Below are 22,938 nucleotides of genomic sequence, written 5' to 3' on the forward strand. Positions count from 1 at the left end.
TAATCGGCCGGAAGTAGAAATGCAAAATTTGGTGACTTCCTCTCTTCTGGTATATGAGCATACCTTCACTGGTACTATTCTGACGTCACACCTGTCGACCTTGCGGCCAATGGGAGGCTCTTGTGTACGCTAGCATTCACTATACATTCAAGAATTCGAGTTGGGTACCACGTAGTGCGTACTTCTGAAGCATCCTTTCTAACACAATTGTGAGTGAGGAGTGGACAATACCAGCGTGGAAATGAAGTGTATTGTGTGATTCAGTATTTTTCTGAACGAGATTGTGAAAATTAGGTGATCGGTGTGGTGTTCAGAGAGAAATCTTCGAGTTTGTGCGGCTGGATTAAAGTAAACAAGGTGAGGATTTAACTATTGTTTTCAACCTACATCAACTGAAGAGTAAGTGGCTATTGTTGGCGTTTTTCGGTTGTCTTAATTTAGTTCAGCATGCATGTGTTTATAATTAAAATGAGAGATAGTGTGAAATTAAAAGAGAGTGTGGTTTTATAAGTTTAAGTTATGTAAATAAATGATTTATACAGTTTTACTGGAATCACAATTCTTGTAACGTACCTACGTTTCAAATTAAAAAAAATATAATTATGTATTGAACGTACAGCAGCGTATACATTGTCTGTCTATACAAATTTATGTTTTTGTTTACAGTAACGCCTAGTATTAAGATTAGAATGTATATTACTTAGTTAAAAAAGTGAATGTTACTTGAAATATGTGGCTGCCGATAATAGATGTGTTTTTTAGTTTGATAGCAATAGTACCAAGGCTGCTACAAAATAAAAAGAAATAAACAAACGAAAAGTTTAATAAATCAAATTTAACTAAGAAAATAAATAATGAGTAACAATATTATGGATAACATCTTTTATTATGCAGAAATGGTCAAGCAGGTCAATTTTTTAAATACAAAATATTAACACAATTAAAAAAATTTTACCGTTTAGTTTTTGAGCCCTAAAACTCCTGAAAAATGTTGTTATTTTGCCACAAAATTTCAAACAATTTCAATTTCGATATTTCAAACAAACTTCTTTTTGTTAAAAATACTCATTTTTTGTGGTAAAACAATTGCATGTTTGTTTGAAAGAGAAAACAAGCCGACATTTTCAATTTATACCACAGTATTTAGAAGATATTAAATATTAATCCGGAAGTTTTTTTTTTTTCAAAGAAAGTGTTCATGTTTACAAGAGGTTAGTGAATGGTAGGGTAGATTTACAGAAAGCGAATTAAATTAATTCAGGATAAACACGTTCTTAATTCTGAATTTTTCTGAAAAATGATTTGTTTAAAAATTTTTCCAAAACAAATTTTCAGTGTATAAGCTTTTTGCAAGAGCTTTTCGTTAAAATGCTGTAAATACTGAAATTAAAGAAATTTATACAAGATGAAGGAGATAAAACGTTAAAAACAAATTGCTACAACGTTTTTACAAAATAATTCGCAAGGTGTTGGTTCTAAGTGACAAAATATACAAAAATGTTTTTATTAATAAATACATAGCGGTGTTGTGGTTTTACCTAAATCTGATGCAAGGGTTTTTCCCGAAAAGAAATAAATAATAAACGAATAATAACATAACATTGTTTTACATGAGAAAGTTTTTCTTTGTTTTGTTTATCAATGTTTACTGAAATAGGTAAAGATTCGTGGCCATATTTTACGACCGCTATATGACTAAATGTAATGATTGTTTTTTTGAATGAGTAAACATTAATTCAGAAGGAAATAATAGTAATAATAATAATAAGAGATTTTCTATATTTTTTCTCTTTTTTTAAATGGACACAAGAGTCAAAATTTCAATTTTTTTATACCAGATATTAGTTCAAATTCTTGTAAAATCACATTTGTTGTTCTTTTTCTGTAGTCTGTTTTCTAGTTGGGAAGTTTAGTGTTGAAAAAATCTAAAGTTTTAGAGTTTAAATTAGTTTTTTGTAGATTTGTTTTAGGGTCAATGATTTTAATTTAATTTTGTTATTTTATAATTTTAAATTATTATTCGTGCCAATTCCTCTAATTAATTAATATAAACACTTTCTTAGTGCTCTTAGATTGTCGACTGATTGATGATGGATAGTTTGGGTGTTAACAGTTACAGCTGTCCGAGTCATAATTATAAATATAATCGATTAATTCTGGCATAACGATCCACGCCTGTCGACCAAATTGTATAAGAGGCAAAACTTAACTTTCTCTAGATAATCCGTGAAGTAACACACAACACATACTGCAAATACTGATACCGTAAGAGGTTCAGGAATTTGAGTTATTTAAAATTTTAAGGTGTATTAAAAGTCGCCGTTCTATTAAGCCTCATACTCCAGTTAACAGCGATTTTATTACATTCATTACATTATTTCGTGGTTATTTAAAGCACACCTTTCAAATATCAAATGCTATAATTTCACGTTAGGTTTTTCAAGAGTTAAGTAATTGTATGGGGACACGCTTGTTAGGAAAATTAGGTAAAAAGAATTTTTGTCGTCGTGTATGCGTGAAGGTTACACACAACTGTACTTTTAAACTTCTAATTGTTTTTTCATTATGGCTTAAAATATTGATAGCTTGCCTTGGCTTCATTAGTAACAACCCAGTCATGGGAAATAATTGAAATAAATACGGATTGCAAATAAAAAGACAAATAAATAAAAATGATAGTTGTGACTCATATGCTTATAATTGCGCTTCTACCTAATTTCTTAAATTGGTTTCTCAGTGGTTTGTTCCCAATAAAGCGATGAATTGTTTATAGTATTGATCACTTGCTAATGCTATGGCCTGGCATTATAATGGTCTATTACCTCCTTCTTTCACCCCGTTAACTTTCACTATTGACATTACTAAACGTAGATTAATTTAAATTCAAAAAGGTGGAAACGAATTCCCAACTCCCGATAAATCTCCAGTCGATTGCCAAATTAATTCGATTCAATTACCGCAAAACATTGCTTTGAAAGTAAAAGACTGTTTCTGTATATTTAGCTTAGTATTGAGCTTCTTACTTGACCTGAATTTATAAATCAGCTACCGGTCTTTGCTGGTCACTGACGCCAGTTTAATTTTTATTCCAGCCTGCATTTTACGTTTAACGCACGTGAGGTTTGTTTCTTTAATTATTGTTGCGGAATGTTTATTAAAGTAACTGCACATTTTAATGCTAGATACACAACGCATTGCACGTTAGATCATCCAACCTAATAAAGAAGCAAGTCATTTTTAACATTTCCAGCACTAAATTAGCAACCATCACCTAATGTACTTATTGCATGCTTCAAGTGTTTTATGGATGCACTTAAATTCTGTGTTTTCGGACGTTTCGATGGTTAGTAATTATTTAAATACTGTGTCGTTGTCAAGGGAAACTTGTTATCGCTCCAAACTAATATTACAAGCGCAAATACGCAATAGGTGACTGCTCTTTTGACAACGTGTTCTTATTCCGAAAAGAACTTATTGATTTATTTATTCATGTAAATATTTATTCACCTTTTCTAACTCAATTAGTAGGCGCATTTCCGATCGGAAATACTTCTCGGACGGTTGTGTACAAAGCTGCGTAGTTCGTGTCGTAAATTAGTTAACACAGTTTTTAAACAAAGGTTTTAACCAAAATTAAAACAATAATTAGCATACCATTAACACACTTAAACTTCGAAGTTTAAGTTCAATATTTTTACACATATTTTACAAAATTTTGTGTTGGTATCCGAAAGTAGAAATTTTTTTTTATTAAAGATTGAAGTACACAACCATTTTATTACTTTGTTTGTTTGTTACGTTTTGTTTTCTTTATGTTTATGTGTGGAGGTCTCCCACTTTATATTTTTTGCTTTTTTGGATGTAGTTTTTAAGCAAAATTTTTATTGGCCGATTTTGCTTACTTTCTGAAATAATTTGATTTTTGAAAAAACAGTAACACATTATTTTTAAAAACTTATAACTACAAAATTAAAAATAAGCAAAAAATTAAATTCGGTCAGCTTTAAAAAAGAAACTATATCAGCTTTATAGTGCTTTAACATTTTCTGGAAAGTAGCAGTCAAGAAGAAAAAAGAAAAAAGTAAACAAAATAATAACTATGTTTTCAAGAAGATAATTTAGTTATTTTTAAATAGCATTCCATTGAATTTATGTTATTCATCTTTTAACAAACTTCAGCCATCAGCTTAAATTTTTCTCTTTAAATTGGTGAAAGTCATATTCCTCTATTCTTTGATTTGTATAATACTTTTTTAAAAGGACTTTGTCTTTGTCAAAAAAAATTAAAATATTTCATCAAAAACTGGCAAAAAATTAAACATAGTTATAAGGAATATATTAGTACAAAGCAATGCAAAATTAAATTCTTTTCCCTTTATTAGTGAAATAGAAAAAAATCAGTACCTACATGATTGTCAAAACCCATTGGCGATACCAAATGGTGTGCAACCTCTTATGCAAACAAATGATAAATTAGAAATTCATCATTTATGTAATGTGACCTACAAAGAGGCGTCTTGTACACCTATAATTTGTATTGTGAAACGCTTACTTATTGATTTGTTAAATCAAATAATCTAACGCAAAAAAGGCATCCAAAATGTCTGTAAACTGGTTAACCACAACATTTTCGAAAAAATTGGGGCCACAAAATATAAATTTACAATTACTTGAAGCGGATTGAAGTAACAACAAGAAAGTAATCCGTCCAATTATATGGCAATAATTACCTCTTTCTCCAATTAAAGCAGCTAACATTGAAGCTGAGTGCTAATGAAGCCGAACGAATTAATTGTTTAGTTGCACAATACTTTCAATTATTTTCTTGCCAAGAATTTGGTTCGGGACTTAAACGGCTAATTTTTAATATTTTTGCGATACTAACAACGTTAATTAAAGGGAGTAACCGTAAAAATTGCCACTCACTGGAGTACTTTCTACGAGAAAAATAAGTGTCACGGTACTCGCAGTACAGGAAAAAAAGCGCATGGTGAAGGTTCTTTATTCAACTTCACAAAAGTAGAAATAATAGAGAAATATGTATTAACAAAACGTTTTATTGTGTTGTCTTGTGCAAAACATTCCACAACGATATTACAATATGTATAGGATCAAAAGTTGCACAAACATGTACTCCACATGTCAGAAAACTGCTTAACATTCATGAACTGTATCGAGATGAGAAGTTACATTTTACTTTTAAATGCTAGGCGTTTTCATGGTCGCGTATTTCCCTTGGTTTTTGCACCATTCATAGCGAGTGAATCACACTGTTCGAGGATATCGCCAAACGAAGGTCATTTTTATTTATAAGAATGTTTAAACTACTTAGCCTAGTTGCTTTATACAGTTAATTGTTCCGCAGGCCATGCTCTGGATCCTCCTCTTCCTCCTTTCCCTCGGCTCGATCCAGGCCCTTCCCCAAGGCGCCCCGACCAAGGTATGCCAGACCATGAAGCCGTTCCACGGAGGAGGCATCCCTCCTCAGCAGGACATTGCTCCATACTCAATCTACATGCGTCGGTTCAACGGTGGCGTTCTCGTGACGCTCATATCCGACCTGGGAATCCCATTCCAAGGTTTCATGCTCCAGGCCAGGACGCCCAACCGAGAGCTCCTGGGAGTGTTCCAGCCCCGAGGAAACGGCAGTCACACCATCGACTGCGCGCAGTCTGGGGACACCCTCACCCACAACGACGCCAACAACAAGGCGATGGTGGAGGTCGAGTGGCACCCGCCAGAGGGGTACGAGGGCCCAGTGGTCTTCAAGTAAGTCCAACCCTCGCCCTCGTGTTGCAACTCACAGCAAAATTCCAGCACGACCATTGCGCAAAATTACCAAACCTTCTGGGTCGGGGTGGAGTCCCGGACTTTGAAGGTGAGTAAGGGGTTCACAGACGACCCCATTTCGAACATCCCGAGTCGGAGACCATCGTCCTCCACACCGCCCAGTTTTTCCCCCGAGATTAGGGAAGTGGAGACTGTGTTTGATCCCTTCTATGAAGGCTGCGGTGTCACCAAGCTGTGTTTTGGCGCACCGGCCAATTGCATCAACTCGAAGAATTGCAAAGCCGTTGTTGGCGTGATTGTGAGTGGCGATAAATACGAGTTTGAGATGAAAGCGACGGGAAATGCCGGATGGGTGGGTGTGGGGCTCTCGGATGATGATAAGATGGGAGATGATTCGGTTATTGAGTGTGTGAAACGGGGGAGCAACGTTGCTGCGTTCATGTCGTGGACCAGTGGGCCTCCTAGTTATGGGGCTGCGAGACTTAATAATGTAACTACTTGTCCTTTTGGTAAAATCAAGTTTAAACAAGGGTTTTAGCCACAATTGGGCATAAAACTGGTGAACGCGAGCATAATCAATGATGTTTTGTACTGCAAGGTAATGAGAGATGAGAGGACGAAAGTTAGGGGGAAAATTTTTGATCTTGCTAATGAAAAGTACCACATTCTTGTAGCGTCCGGCTCGCAAGTCAGTCGTAAGTCATTTGTTGAAACCTTATGGTGGTATTCTCTAATAATCTCTGTTATTATGTTACGTCTATAATTGTCTAATTGGCAATTTTCTAAAGAGGAACGACGCTAACTCAAGTTAGAAAATTAGGAAATTATAATAAGTGATAAAGAAAAAGCTTTTTTTGTGAATTTTTTTTTAAACCTAACGAATGTCTTTCTTAAAAAATTCCCTAAATAGATCGATCCAGATAGAGCAGAACGAGAAAAATGGGCAAATAATGTCAATCTCAAACTTTGTCCTTTGCTTTTAGCGAAGTTTTTAAATTTCACTGCGATTTCGAAGTAAATAAAGTTAACAATAATACATATTTTTTGTCTTGTTTTGGCGAAGTTGCTTTTTATTGGGTGTCTTCGTAAAACGGGCTACAAAAGCGAGTCAAATAGATAAAAAATTGTTGTGGTAAATTCCTTCGCAATTAGTGAGTTTCTTGTTGAAAACCTCTCGAACTGACGAGGATTTTCAAGCTAATTTTTATAAATTTCGTGTCTTATTCATGCGAAATTTCTTCATTTGGGAAGGTTTCTGGGTAAAAGACTTTTGAAGTCAAGTGAAATACGGAAAATAAAGCTTTTCCGAATCAATTACAACGTGTTTTTTTTTAATTTACGTGAAGACCTTTCAAAATATTTGCCAAAATTTCTTGGTTTTGGTGACTTTTTGCCGAAGTTTTTACATGTTTTTCTGCACTCAGTTATTGTCTGCGATTAAAATTAATTAATTAATATTAAATTGCTGAAATCTTTTTCTCAAATAAAATTGTATCAAATTTCTCAAATCGTCGGCAAACAATTTTATAATTATGCAATTTTTTGCCTTGTTTTTCATTGAACAACGTTTTAAATCGAACGAAGATAAGCAAAATACCATATTTTAGATCAAATTTTTGGATATTGTACGTTATTTTGGTGGAAATCCACAAATTCATCGACTGAAACTTACGAAATAACGTATTTCAGGCGAATTTTGGAATTTTCTGCTTTGTCTTTGTCGAAATCTTTCAAATTTAGTAAATTTTGCATTGAAAATAACTACTGAAGTAATAAAAAATTGGGCAATTAACTGTAATTTTACAAATTTTTGCATTATTTTTATTATTTTTTATTTTATTTATTTTTATTTTATTAATTTTATTGCATTTCTCGGATAGAAAGACGCATTTTATGTATAATTTTACAAATTTTTTTGTTTCTTACAAAAACAGAAGAACATAGTAACAGAATTTAGAGATTAGCACCACATTAACAATTATTTAACATTGCCAATTTGTAGCAAATTCTGTGGCATTCCACGACCTTGCCTTTCTGGCTAGCGGTAACAAGCAATCACTTTCGGACGTGTCAGCACTGGCTGCGGCTTCCAAACTTTTAATCAGACTTCATGGTTCTTTCATGTTGGCTGCTTGGATCGGTACTGTTTCAGTGGGAATACTTTTAGCACGTTATTACAGAAATACGTGGGTTGGGAGCAGCTTGTGTGGAAAAGACCTTTGGTTTGCTGTGAGATTTTTGCAAAAAAAAACGCCAAAAAGTGACTGTTTTCTTGTAGTGGCATCGAATGTTTATGGTGCTGACCTGGGCCTTGACTGTGACCGGGTTTGTCTTGATTTTTGTCGAACTGAGAGCTTGGTCAGCTGAGAAAAACCCGCACGCTATTTTAGGGACTGTTACAACGATTATTTGCTTTATCCAGCCGATTGGGGCGTACTTTAGGCCACATCCTGGCACTCCGAAGAGACCTGTTTTTAACTGGATTCATTGGCTGGGAGGCAATGTGGCACATATTATCGGAAGTATGTTATATCCTTAATTAGTTTTTTTCGTTAATAAATTTTATTATTCCAGTTGTTACAATTTTCTTCGCTGTTAAGTTAACAAAAGCCGAATTGCCGGACTTTGTGGACTGGATTTTGGTGGCATATGTGGCCTTCCACGTCATAATTCATTTAATTTTATCGGTAATTATTTAAAACTTGTAGAAATTTTCAAATTGTTGGTTCCGTTTAGGTGGTGGGGTGTATTTCCGAAAAATCGTTTGAAAGACGAGTGACTTCCTTCCCCATGAAAGATTTAGGTGGTTCTGGACGCAGTTCGGCGTATGCGGACAGAAGCGGTGACGCTCCGGTAAAAATCAAACATTTTGACTTATCAAATATTTCTATTTGCATTTTTCAGTACTCCGGTTTCCGCAAGTTTATCTTAGCCGTTTACATTGTAATAGTGCTAGCTATCGTCGTTGCATTGATTGTCATAACAGCCCTAGCACCCATCGAAGAATCTTGGAATAATTTGCGAAACTCGATGATGAATGCCAAATAAGACATTACCAGAAAGTACCAAATAATGGCACTATGCATTATGTTAATGACTGATTATTTTTTATTGTGAATGTTTTACAGTATGCGAAAAGCTGTGTACTTGATAGGTTTAGTTGAATAAAATGTGACCACTCCGTACTAAGCGCTACAATTTTAGAAAATTACTAACTGCTTTTGCATTGACGAGAAAATTTTGCAATCTTATGTAAACAGGTTACCTTCATTGGACAATCACGCACTTTTATGTAACAGGTATTTTGTAATAATTTATGTTTATGATTACTGTTTTAATTATTATTTGTTAGGTAGGTATTTTTAATTGTCAGGGGAAACCTGAATTAGATTAAAATTTAAATATATTTGTAAATAAAGCTATTAAACATTTTCCTGTCTCACTTATTTTCCTAAGTAGATCCCCGTCATTACCGCCGATAAACCATTTTAATTTTTTTATGAGAGGAGCAAAGTCATAAAGCCGAATTGGCATAACGCACGAAACGTTAAAACTAGTCGAATAAGGATACAACTAATTTTTGTACAAAAAGTTTTTAAGAGTAAAACTTAATTTTATTTTTAAAAGATGCCCTCCTTTGCCTCATTTTTGTCCTTGAAAGTTAACACAAATTATTTTTTCTTCGTTAAACGTGTATTGATTTTTCTATTTACTGTTGGATGGTAAAAACAATAAACAAGATTTTTTCTTCTATCACTGACGATATTGATTTAAGAAAACGAATTTTCTTTGTTCTATTGTTTAATGTTTTTCTAAGTTCTTTCTACGTATTTCGTAAAAAAAGTGAGATAATTTGAACTTTTTTTAATTGCAACCAAAATTTTTCTGGTTAATATGAAAAATATAACAAAAAAAAGTAACAAAGTTGTTGAGAATTACAAATAATAGGGCTTTCTTTACTTGACTTTCTATTTTGTCTTTCTTGCCTTATTTCGTAAAAAATGTTTTTTTTTGATTTTTTTAAATAGCATGGCAGCACAGTATGGAACATTTTTACAAAGAAAAAGATAAGAAACATCAAAAACTTTAAAAAATAATATTTTTCTATTTGAAGATTCTTGAAATATCTGTTAATTTTATTGTAAGACCCAATCTGCCAGGACAGAATAACAAAATAAAAAATGTTAAAGTGTTCCAGTTTTGCTTATACCTAAACTAAACAAAAATTTTTCTTTGAAAAAGATACTAGTTCATTTCTAAAAAAACAATAAAATAAACAAAATTTCACAAACTTTGTATTTCGAGGATTTTTTTAATGAACGGTAACAAAGATAGGTATGATCTTTTTGTATTACTTTAAACTCACACCGTATAATATTTCTTTAATTTAAAAATTTATTTTATTTTATAATTGTATTTTCTTATTTTTGTATTATGTATTATGTTATGTTCATAATAAAATGTATATTTTAAAATTACGATGGGCTTATATCTAAAACTATATAAAAATCGTTTGCTTTTAGAGCAAATTAAAATAAAAGCAAAAAACTTAAAATCAGTAGATTGAAATAAATAAATTCATAGTAGATACAAAAGAAGTTTTTAGGCTTATTTCATCATTTTTGTTACCTGGTGCAGTAATTACGCTAACTTTCTTATTAGGTATAAGTTTTTTTTGTGCAATTTTAAAGATTTAATTTGTTTTTTTTTATCGAATGCATAAAATCTTTTGGTACAAAAATGTATCACTTTAGAGTTAACATAAAATCAAAGGATTTGTAGTTTTTTGTGTTTGAATGAGAAAGAACTGAAAACAAACTGAAACTTTGCATGAACTACCCTTCTTATTTCAAGAATAATGGGTTGAAAAGTGATGGCAGGAAGTGCTAGGATGCTGAACTAAACAGGATTCGTGGTTTTCTTAAAAAATATTTTTTTTAAATTAACTAAACGTAAAATAGACTGTCCCATAAATAATTAAAAAAATAAAACCTTAGCTTCTAAAAAACATGGGACTATTGGTCAGTTGGTGTTTTGAAAAACGTATTTCCCAAAAGCCTTTTGGCAAAGGGGAAACTACTTCGCACGCGTTTTAGTTAAGAAAGATCCTCGTAGATGTCCTGGGCTGTCGTGTTGCCTAGTCCTTCTCCCTCCTGCTTCGGCCAAAAGCTCTCTGCAGGCGTCGTGGGCGCCGCTTTCGCCTCCTGAGCTTCAAAGCTGTCCGCTCAGGGCGCTGGCATCACTTCGATCGTTTCTCCACCGGAGTATTGAACGTGGTATAGTATTTCACCCGCCATAGTCAATTATAGGGTCGTGTAGTGCGCGCAGGTATGATTCTTTAGCGTCGTCGACTAGCCACCACCAGTCAAAGACTAAGCTCACACCACCACGTCAATTCTAATCACCATCGGACATATCCGGGGGGTTGAAGCCAGTGGCGTCCGCACACGGCATGCAACAGTTTGACGTTAAATGTTCATGAATAATAACTAGTTAATTAGTGGCATGTTGTGTAATGTGATTGTAAGTGGTTTACTGGTCTCCGGGGTGGCATGTGTGTGATGACTGACGCGATGAAGAGCCACTAGCCATGGAGGTGTTTTGGGGCGTCCTTTTGGGGCTGGCAGCCCTCCACTTCCCAGGCTGCGGCGGACACGATGCCGACGACCCCAACAAGCTACAGTTCGAGGCCGCTTTCCAAGGTAATGCAGTGAAATTGAAAGCTTTATAAACAGCTTTTGTTGCGCGAAAGCTCGAGTGTTTACACACTTTTTCAAACGATGTGCCTACCACGGCCTGGATTCTTATTCCTGTAATTACTGGAGGCCTTTTTCACTCTTCAATTGCAGGGTTAGACCGAGGGTCATTTAGGGTTTGCTGCAGCCGAAAGCCGAACCCCTCTACTCAAGGTTTAATAAAATATTCACGACTATTAATTCTGTTTCGACCGTTATGTGATTAAGTTTTGTTTCAGTAAGCACTACCGATTTATCAAATTATTTATTACTTACTTCATTATTATTGCCAAATCATTGGTGAGTTTTAGATCAGTAATCGAAAAAAAATGTCCTGTAAAATTGTATTTTTAGAATGATTTAAATTTAGATGAGTTTTGAAAGAGCTTTTTTGTTATCTCGTTTCAGTTTACGTTTCATTTAAATTATTGTGTGCAATTCTGAACGGGAATACAAATTGTGATTTAATAATATCGATAAAGGTTCATGTTCAATGATTTATTTTATGTAAATAGAAGTTATAACTCTAGGACTTTTGGGAGTTTACTGGTGTAATTAAGTAGCAACAATTTTTTTACGTTTATTTTTCAGAAAATACATTTGAGTATTGCTTGTATTTTTAATGACACTAGAAAGCAAACGCTGGTTTGTGTGTCTTTATTACTTTCTAAGACATTGTAAAAAATATTTTTAGCAGACTCACTTTATATAAGGGAATAACACGTTTTATATTTTTTTATAAAGAGCGCTGCCTCCGAATCTGGAAGCTTTGCTATTTATTTTGAGATTATTATCAGAAATATTAAGAACTTTTCTTGTCTTCTGAAAATGTTCTCTTACGAACAATACGTTTTAAAGAATGAGTATAAAGTTGCCATTGAATTTTTCTTTTTATATATATAGCAGGAGACTTTACAGAAAACTGAAATTAGTCAATATTTGGAATTAGCATAAATGCGATACAATGAATGTATGAAGCGTGTGTTTTACCCCAAACCCAAATTATGAGCTCTGTTGGTTGTTCTAGTTAATTGTAAGTTTAGTACGTATGTAGTTTGCCATGTATTCACTTTTTTCCTTCTTTTAGAAAAACTTGCTGGTGAATTATAGCACGTTTGCATAACTTTTGTTTGTATTTCCGTAAAACACAGAACTTGTTACTCTGATCATTACTCTCGTTTGCTGTTCATTTATTATATGAAAATGTTGCTTTGTTAGTTTTGTGGAAGTAAGGGATGATTAAAATAAATTGAATTTATATCCGCACGAACATTGTTGTTAAGAAAGTAACTCATGCTTAAAAGTATTTGCGATGTTATTAATTTTACGTCGCTTGCTGAAACCACACCTCTGGAATGTAATGCTTTTAGTGCCGCTTTTGCAACTTTTTAATACAATTTAATACTTGGATTGAAGAAAAAATAAGCATGAAACGAATAGCCATGAACGTGGAAACTGTAAAAGTGTATTATGCCTTACAGTAAAACAAATAAATATAAAAATCAAGATAAAATTAGGAACTAAAATTCTGGTACTACTTCAACAAACGAATTTTCAGCTGAAGGGAGCTTTGACATTGTTTTCAACGAATGCAGGGTAAAGCGCCGTATCTCCGTATCCAATTATCGCAGACTGTTAATTAAAATTGTTTGCCAAGGTTCAAAAATACCGAACGCTTTTTCTCATTTTATATTTAAAAAATAATCCACATTCTTATGATTTTGTTAGATTTTTGCCTTTATTTGAAAAAATAATTGAGAATTGTTGCTAAATATCGTAATGTGCTTTTGACGTCATCATCTTATTACTTACCAATTTGCATAAAATTACGTTTTCCTTATTTACGTTTTACAGACTTGTCAGAAGTTTCCAAGTAAGTACATATTTTAACGGATTTACATCGTAAATGTATGCATTAAGCAAAAACTCATAAACATTGTAAATAATTTCTGAATACATTTTTGAAGCACTGAATGGGTAAAACATAATCTTTCCAAGTTCTGCTATTTTCTATTTTTCTTTCTACACGTGAAACAATATCTTAGTCAGAATGAAATGCAAACGCCGTAAGTTTCCGTGCATTAAATTACAATATGCAAATATTGAATCTGCGGCTGTATTTTTTCAGCGGTGGCATACTGTTTTTATTTTTGTGTGGGACGGGAGACGGAAATTTAAAATTGCTGACAATATCCTATTTCTCACTGGTAATATTCCAGTCAGGTATTTGGTTGTTTCAGCAAAAGCGCCTCAAATTTTGTATTTTAAACGCTGAATGCAAATTTACAGCGTCGGCAATTCTTAACGTAAATAAAACACAAGTTTCAACAATAGCTCCGAAAAAACTAATTCTCGCTTTGACGGTAATTTTTCCACTTTTTGCCAAATCTGTTTGAAAGGCCCTCACAAGTGGCAACATTAAAAGCATTTTAATGGAAGGACATAGTTTATATGTATAAAACAAGTTACGGGGAAGTATTTTATAGTACTCGTGCTCATAAAGTGACTCTAAGTGTTCTTTAATCTTTGCTGGTTGGATAAAGTGGTTTTGTACAACTTTGTGTTACTTTGAAGACTGTGTGAATCTTAATGTATGTCATGCGTATGAATTATGCATTAAACTCACTGAACTCATACTTTATTTACAATCGTGAAAACTTAAAGTAAATCATTATTTTGTTGCTCCCCAATACTTGATCGATAATTAAAGTCAAGATGAGCCAAAAATCCTGTGGGAACTTGATACAGTTGATTTGCAAAGTATTGTAGAGATTCTCTCTTCGCAGCATTTAGCAGAGTTACCGCTCATAAATTACAATTATCGACCGATAATTCACTGATACATTTTAATGGAAACACGAACATCTACATACAGCATTAGCCTGTAATTGATCTGTAATAATTGATAATGTAAAATTATAATTCAATAACTCTTACGTGTATTATACTGCTGAACTCTTATTAGTGCACATTATTAAATAACGCTAATTCCATGAACCCACCATTATAGCACAATATCCGGCTCCAGGTTTTATTTGGATCTCGTTTTGTATGTTGCCGATGTATCCACACAACCCGGAGATTGAAATAAAACGTAATGATATCAGTCGTGGAATAACATTTCTCATTTTATTGTGTGGGAATTCACTGATGAAATTACACATTACTTGAAGTACTGCCATTCGCCTGTTTTACACCCGAATAAAAGTCCTAGTTAAAAAACCTGTTGGATTGTATAATAGAAATGAATTTCCCGAACTAGACATATTTCCTGTAACAAGCAAACTAACATAAAAGAGAGGATACCTCAAAATACCATTTCAGTCCGCTTTCTATGTAGTCAAATGTTGCCATCGTCAATCTAGTGTAATCAAACGTCTCTATTCAGGTATCTGTATTAAGTACATCACTGGCAAACAGGAACTGGAAAGCAGAACAGCCTCTAGCTGGAGGCAAAGGTAAATAAAGGATGCTTACATTGCTTTACAGAATCGAAGACATATTCTGTCTGCTATTGATAACCGCACCAAAATGAATAAATACACCACACATGTAGTTGATTTTGTTTCACAAAACTTGCTAAATGCAATATCAAAAAACCGTGTACACGCCGTAAATTTCATTCAGCTCAAAACGTAAGTCTGTGACCCGGCGCATCCACCAAAATTGCTCCGAGACAATTACGAGAAAGGACGTGAGCAAGCTAAATAAACTGCAATTGTTGTAAAATGCAACAATTTCGTTCTGTTTAGATAAGGATGCTAGCTGATAACGTAATTATTCCAAATAAAAAATAGCCAAGAGTTTTTTGTGGCAAGTTGAATTGTTTCGACTGTTGATGAATTCGCACAGCAGCTGTAAATGATGAAGGAGCTGGGGTTGGGACTTTGCCAATGTGCACCTCATTATCACAGAGTTGTACCGTTATGGAGATTGCACATTTGAAAGTTTGTTTTAGAGTGCACGTGCAAAGAAAACGAAGCTTGGAATAAATCAATTGCACGAACGTGCTCGTCTATAAATAATTTATTGTAGAATTTAGAACTGCATTTCCATATTATGATTTTTTAGATTTATGTATCGTATGATAAAATTTGTGATTTATCGGATTGTTCATTGTTTAAAAGATTAATTGGTATTTTTATTGGGACGGTGTTAAAATTATTTCACACAATGCTTTTAATTAATTTATTCATTGTATTGCGGTTCAACAAGCGATTAATTCTTTGTTGAATGTTGTGAAAATAAATATGTATCATAAACCAAAGTTGTAAGTTACAATACAATTGCAAAAGTGCACAGCAGCGTTGGTAAATTACACGTAGCATTTAATTAATGAAGGACTGACTGCAATGCATCAGTAAATCAGTTATCCAGCACATTTGACTGCATTTAACACGTTTATTCGGTTTACTTATAGAGAATGAGGGCTGTTTGTGAGAGTTTGATGGAGAGATTGTTGGGTAATTACTGACAGGTCCAACGTTTACACAACGTAATAAAAGTTTAATTTCGAAAAACAACTTGTGCCATTAACTGAAAGCCATTGTTTCCGCCTGTTGGCACTCTCTTTTATTCATTATTTGACATAACAACTGACGCAAATTAAAAGTTAGTAAATTTGGTAGTGTGTACCGAAGTTCTACTACAATCGATGCGCCACCACCTTCTAATATGGAAATACGAAGTCAAAAGATCGTTAGGGGATGGATGTTGATTAGCTTGGGTTTTTCGAGTTTTTGCATTTCCGGTATTGGGGCTGACGTCCTTTCATGCTTTGAGAGAACGAGGGGACGTCAGAAACAACAACATCGCATCCATACCGAAATTGTATTTGTTCTGAGAGAAAAAATGAGACATTTGTTCGCTTCATGGAAAAATGCGATTTTGTTCGGCTTGAATTTACCTACAATTAGGGCGTTTCATCAATGGATGGCATTACAATTGTTTGCGGAAACGTGCCGTTTATCTGAGCATATCTCCATTTGTGTCATAAATTACCCTGGAACGTGGTACTAGCTGAGGACAATGGTCGCCAATATTGATCATAAATTATTTCATGCAGGGTGACCATAAATTGTTGTGATTGCCTTTACAGTCAATACAGGTAATGGCAATAATTGGTCGGTTGGGGTAATCACTCTTCTGTTAAGTTGATTCCAAGATTAATTTAATTTTATTTACTGAAAACGGATGGGGAGATCGAGAAATAAGACCGGAGCTATCGAACGTGGCGTTTTTGTGCTAAATAATTAAATACCACCTTTTGTTTCGTAACAGGGGAAAGTTCTTTTGGAAAATTGATCATTTATCAGGACTTCGTGGGTCATTACGGCTCGCTTCGAAAAGTTATTGCAATCAAAGCCCGAACCATTCCGTTACTCTTAATTATTCTTAAATTAAATTGGCTAAATCTTACTAGAAAACCGCCACAAAAATAAAAAGTCAATTAATTACTTTGCTTACACTGGGGGAAAAAAGCACACATGCTGTGAAGTTTCCCATGTCTGAAAAGTGATTTTATCGTTTTCTTAGAGGTAGAACGCGTGTAATAAAATCCACGTTTAAACTTCTAATCGATGAAAATAACTGACAAGAATTTATGGACTTATTTCTCGACTTGTTTCGAAATTACATTTTGTATTTACGGGAAACAGAATCCATCACTTTAAATCAACCGACACTGAGTTTCTTATTTGATAACAGATTCTCAGATTTCAAAAATAAATCCGAAACCGTACGATTTTATTTTAATAGAACTATGCATAATGTAGCTGAAACCCTCGCCTGTACAAAATATTCTTTTGATAAGATTGTAAAAACGTGAAATGAATATTTCTCTTGAGTTATTATTTCGTTCATAAATCATTCAGAATTAACTACGTGACCTTATTCATTTAACTCGAAAGAAATAGTGTAATTATTTAATAAAATTTCCGATAGCGCGTTATTTTTCTTAATGAAACTAAGGTGTTATCCACTGCCTCGGTGAAAGTGTAAACACTTTCTCTGAAAAAAGTATAAAGTGTTCGCTAGACGAGAAGCTCGCCTTTCTGGAACATTTTTCCATGTTTAGTGGATAAATTAGAGTTGCGAACTTGCGCTTCTTGAAAAAAGAACCAATCAATAATTCCACTCCAGCGGTCATGTATAATTCAACCAAGCTATCTATATGCCATTACCAGGCAATGAACCTTCTTTTTTTCAAACCTTTTACAAAAATATTATTACTTACCCAGCAAAAATCTCATTGGGCTTCAAAGAAACGCATTAAAATTTCTGAAACTCGCCACGTTCACATGTTGTATTTATTGTTCGTGTGCAAAATGGCAATGCTCAGGTATACACAGTTTACGGAACAATGCCGAGTTGATGTTATTTAAGTGAAATACGTTTTGTATTGAAAACTGAGAATTTCTCCACACAATAAAATATGTAATCCTTCTCGAAATAACGGTCGTCCTTGTACCGTAAACTAATAGTAATTGTTAGCGTTTAGAATTGTATTGTTTAAGAAATATTGTTCGTGATTACGTCTCAATTGAAATATCATGTCCTTTGATTTGCTCAACAAAGCTTGGCTTGAAAGCACTGCTGAACGCTACAGATTTAACGACAAATAACCAACTAACTTTTACATGTAAAATCCAATTAGTTGAAGAATGTTAATACTTTAAGCTTGGTATATTTATGTATCATTAAAACTTCTCTTATCATGTTTTAAGCTTGAAGTAATGCGATTAATTGGTTTAGAGTAGCTAACTGAACTGTGATTTTACATCAAACAACATTTCGTTCATTTATTTAACTGATTTATGCCGTCATTTTAGTAAATTTCGTTTCAGGATATCTATCATCCAGTGTCTGTGAAACTGACGTTAAGTGGTGTGTACCAGAACTCCCGATCAATCATTTCAATGACTTACCATTTTTTCAGTGATCTTTATTAAATGATGAAATTCCCAGCTGTGCAGCCTTTTGTACAACTGATTTATGTTTTTGCCACAAAACCAATTCAGCAAAAGGCAGTTTTTGGTGATAAGAACTAAATTAAGACCATTGGAACTTTGTCAAAACACTTGGCCTCCATACATCAAAATCTCGCTTATGCTTCTAATCTCAACTCCTGGTGTATTAAGCGGTCGAAGGGTGGAAACCGTTCGAATTTCTTGAATCAATTCCGTGTGGAATGCGAATGTTTGAACGTGTCTCCGTGGAAACGAGCCACCAAATAACGGCCATGACCGGCGTTCTTTGGCCCGATTCAATCTGGAAAATTAGGAAGAGGACCTCTGTCACGTACCAACTTTCGGCAGAAAACAACATTCCGGGCCATCTGCATGCCGAACCAAAGCGGCGCCGATCTTCGAGCCGGCGATGATTTCAATATTGAGTTTTTTCAATTTCACTTCGAGAAGAAATAGTTATTCAAGAACTGTTGTTGGAGGTGTGACGCGTCGTCAATTACCCACATTATGGTCTCAGGCATAAATCAAATTAGTGTTGTCTATTGTGTGGCGTGAGCTAAATTATTGGGAATGATGGCAGTTTTGCCGCTGTGTACATGTTCTACAAGTTCATTTAATAACCAGATGCGTGTTGAACAGAGAGATATGACTAATGTGACATTAATATTATGTTATAGGTTTCTAATTGACTTTACATTCATTCATTCGTGACCGCGGGATTACACCGCACACACAATATTCAAATTATCGAAACTGTAGTGATTGTAATAACTATAAATTAAAGTGTGACTAAATAAAAAAAATTAAAATCACTTCTAATGGGAGAACTGGGGCTCCAAATGAACAATCGCCACTTCGGATTCACTTACTAATCGACACAAAGCATACCCATGTCAAGCCAAAATTATTTGCGTTATTGTGCACTGAATTGAAACAATGAGAGTGCATATTCGTAGTATGAAGAGCCCACAAAAGCCAACTATGTGCATTCCTGAAGTAGTCATTGTTGATTGCACATAATTTTATAGTAGTACAAAGGAAGTTCAAATATGGGCCGAAATTTGTTTAGAAATTTAAAAAAATCCTTTGAGAATTCTATATACCTGAACTCTAACTCTTTTTCAGTTGCTTTAACTTTCGTTCGACACTACTTTAACTTTTGTTATTTTACGCGAACGAATTCAATGGTTAATTAAACCATTTTCTTTCCAATGTTCTAAATGTGCAGTTGACAATCACTGTAATGAGGATTTTTTGTCACTGCTTTGTCGCAACTTTTTCCTGTTCGTTTTTCGTTAAAATTCCAGACAGTGTTAATTTAAATAGCTTCGACAAGATGAAAGGGTGCTTAATTGTCATGGCTAGTAATAAGAAACTAGCTTTTAATATGTTGATATAGAAAGGTGATGAATGGTTTAACCCGACCTGTTCAAAATTTATAAAAAATGATGCTTGCTTATCTATAAAACCAATCTAAATACCGTATTCCGCAAGACGTTTGCCAGACCCGGGTTATGAGAAAAGTTGAAGCTTTTTATTGGACTACATATCACCCCAATAGATGTTTTATAGAAATATCTTCAAACTTGTGCTTCAAGCTTTGTGTTTATTTATTGGTAGGTACATTGTTTAATGTTTTCTCAATTTGTTGCGCAGCGAATCCAGCGGTTATCTCGGTTGAAAATGAAAATGCAGACATATCGCCGTCTTCGGCAGTAGCGGTTATTGATATTCAGTCCACGTTTCGAGCACGATTCCGCCACATTTGGCTCGGAGTTATCGTTCCAGTAGCGGATCGAACATCTCGATTGTAATAAATAGCAGTAATGAAGCACTGGATTCTGTACTGAATCGGAATTCGCATAATAGCAACGCCAAGTTGCTTTTTCCCTCATAATTAATTTGTTTTGCGATGCAGATTCTGAGTCATTAATTAAAACTGGGAGCTTGATGTCGACAGGATTGTAGTGTCGAGGCTTTTTACCAACCGCGAGATTAACGTATATTCACTGGATGGTTTAAATAAACACCGAGATTAGTCTGCTAAACGCGCACAGCACCGGTGACGATTTTCATTTATTACTTAGTAATTCAACTCGAAACTCGGAATACTGTGCATTATTCCGTCTCTCTTAATAGTATTTTTTTAATATGCCTACGCACATACAAAAACATGGTAAATTATTAAACATATTCAAATGTATGTAGGTAGGAAAACTGTACTGTTATCCTTACATTCCACCAACATACATATTTTAGTAGCTGTAGCTAATTAAACTCAACTGTGGGTTCAATAATGCTAATAACAAACGTAGGTGGAAATAATTTACAAATACACAAAACTTTGCGTAAATTAACCTGCCCCCATCTTAGATTAGTAATGAGCTTACAAACTCTTTTGACTTGGGGCAGAATGGTATTCTTCCGTCTTAAAATAATACTCAAGAGGAGCTTATGTCTTCACTGAAATATTGATGTTTAGGGTGGAAAAATCTCATAATCCAGCCTTTCGAAGTTAAGTCAGATAAAAAAATGATGATACAAGTTGACGAAAGCATAAACAAATATTTCATGTAAATACGTGAATATCTACTAATAAATATTGCATTTCGGAGCCTTTCGTTATTTGCTGATTGCTATTACATTACCAATAAATACATTTATACCGTCACCGGAATGACCTATCGGTTATTCCCGTGTTTACATGATCCTGTTTTTATGTAAAGTGCTTGTTTCGCATGTATTTTCTGTGATTTTGATGAATTTGCTCAATAATGTGTTTGTGAAATATTGGAGAAAACTCTTTCATGAGAAGCAGATGTAATCTGCGAATCCCAGTCTGGGAAACTCTTCTATTCTGCTCTATCAGAGTTGAATTTCCATGAGGTGAAGTTGACATACACCACATCTGAGATAGCTGAGGGTGACGACAGAGATTACTGCTTATCTAATCCGGGTTTAATCTACAGGCATACATTTGAAAATAGAGGGATGTTCTAAGTTTGCATAGACCAAGGGGAGCATTATATTAGTCTTAAGCGCTATGTTGAGGGAGGCTTAATACTCAGCGAAGGCAGCGTCTGTTATTAAATTCTTTCATATATCAGACGCCATCACTGCGAAGTTAATATCCGAAGTATTAATTTGGCGCCGTGACAAGTAAGACGTTTTAACTCGGATTGTATTTGCTCAGTCTTAAATGAGATATTTTAAAAAAAGTTTTGTTCTGTTCTGACACTTGAGTTATTTACAATTTTCATTTCCGTGGTGGAAGGCAGCTCCCTTGCATATTTCTTTGAGATGATGGGATCCCTACGAGCGGTGTACAGTTTTCATAGTTGAGAGAGCGCCTGCAAGTGACAAATCCGAAGTGACGGAAGCAGGAAGGATCTCGAGAAATATTTACTTTATATTTAACAAAGAATTACATTCTCTCAAGTAACGCGATATCTTGGACGGGGCGCGAAGTAATTTAAAAATTCATCTGGATTTGCCGCCTTATTATGTGAATTTTTCGCCCGGCCTTGCAAATTGTGGGTTATGAAAACGGTTATGTATTTTCCGTAGTTAATTTTATGGATATTACGCAAACATTCGAAATTAAAATGGGGTTCGTTGAAAAGTGGCTCGGGCCTCACTAGGAATGCCAGCTCCTGCACGTTTGCACGACGGCCGCAATTTAATTTATTGTTTGTGGAAATAATCAAAACAATATTACACACACATCAAAGGCTTTATTCCAGCCAAAGACAGAAAGTATTCACAAAGTTTAACCGCGTTTAGTTGAAACAAATCAAACATCCTTATTATTATTTTGACTAACATCATAAAAGTTCAGACCGGGTTCTCATAATAAAGCGAATAAATCCCGATCTGAATCAGTATCATTTGTCTCCAACTCTTCGAATATAGTCTGGACGTGACGTGAACCAAATTCAAATTTTACTCGCAGTGTTAAAGTTCGTGATGTATGATACAACACACGTCCCATTTCATTTTTCATGGTGCAGTAAAAGTATTATTGCATTATTAAACTATTCTTATTACAATCGTAGATTCTGCAATTTTTTTTCAACAAGCAAAAAGTATCAATTTATTTTCCGGAAACAGGCGATCTAGAGCGCAGCGAAATAAAACTTCCCTAATTAATCCGGGACCTTTTAATAAATACAGGTCCCTGTCTCATTTACATACGCCATGTCATTTCGAAGCTAAAAAGCGCGTCGGGGTCGTTTATGCCATTTTATGCCTCCCAGTTCAAATTACAACTAAAGTTGAAACACAGCTGTCTACAAAAAATGCAAAAATATAGTTTTTCATTCGAATAAACTAAGGGATGGTTTATTAATTTAATCCTCGATTAATTCGTAATAATATGATCACGTGACCAAAACGAACCCATTTCATTGGTCTATTCACGTTGTTAATTTTTAACAGCGCAATTA

At 34.2% G+C, this 22,938-nt stretch overlaps 2 protein-coding genes and 1 long non-coding RNA gene across 5 annotated transcripts in view; 2 read left to right on the forward strand and 1 right to left on the reverse strand.

Annotated features, from left to right (window-relative positions):
• The first annotated feature begins 130 nt into the window (after window positions 1-130).
• LOC658370 (uncharacterized protein) lies at window positions 131-9,221 on the forward strand. 2 transcript variants are annotated; one of them, XM_015981500.2, is made up of 9 exons: window positions 131-399; window positions 5,366-5,769; window positions 5,818-6,280; window positions 6,329-6,485; window positions 7,793-8,019; window positions 8,069-8,312; window positions 8,365-8,477; window positions 8,527-8,643; window positions 8,695-9,221. In XM_015981500.2, the coding sequence occupies exons 2-9, from the start codon at window positions 5,369-5,371 to the stop codon at window positions 8,836-8,838; spliced, it is 1,866 nt and encodes a 621-aa protein (XP_015836986.1). In that variant the 5' UTR covers window positions 131-399; window positions 5,366-5,368; the 3' UTR covers window positions 8,839-9,221. The 2 variants fall into 2 exon arrangements, with proteins under 2 accessions (XP_015836986.1, XP_969857.1); XM_964764.5 differs by having other exon boundaries at window positions 132-357.
• Window positions 9,222-11,006: 1,785 nt separating this feature from the next.
• Window positions 11,007-22,938, forward strand: part of SP2353 — a 59,996-nt gene continuing 48,064 nt past the window's right edge. Inside the window, exon 1 of the mRNA XM_064355431.1 lies at window positions 11,007-11,492. Coding sequence (XP_064211501.1) covers window positions 11,381-11,492 — 112 coding nt within the window. The 5' untranslated portion in view covers window positions 11,007-11,380. The remainder of the gene's footprint in view (window positions 11,493-22,938) is intronic.
• LOC107398199 (uncharacterized) lies at window positions 13,238-15,097 on the reverse strand. Of its 2 annotated transcripts, XR_010333539.1 has the most exons (4): window positions 15,003-15,097; window positions 14,842-14,948; window positions 14,463-14,796; window positions 13,238-14,407 (listed from the first exon to the last, which is right to left on the reverse strand). It is a non-coding gene; the product is annotated as an uncharacterized LOC107398199 (long non-coding RNA). The 2 variants fall into 2 exon arrangements; XR_001575125.2 differs by having other exon boundaries at window positions 14,842-15,097.

This window comes from Tribolium castaneum, chromosome 3, assembly GCF_031307605.1.
Source record: "Tribolium castaneum strain GA2 chromosome 3, icTriCast1.1, whole genome shotgun sequence".
In the NCBI taxonomy this organism is placed as follows: Eukaryota; Metazoa; Arthropoda; class Insecta; order Coleoptera; family Tenebrionidae; genus Tribolium; species Tribolium castaneum.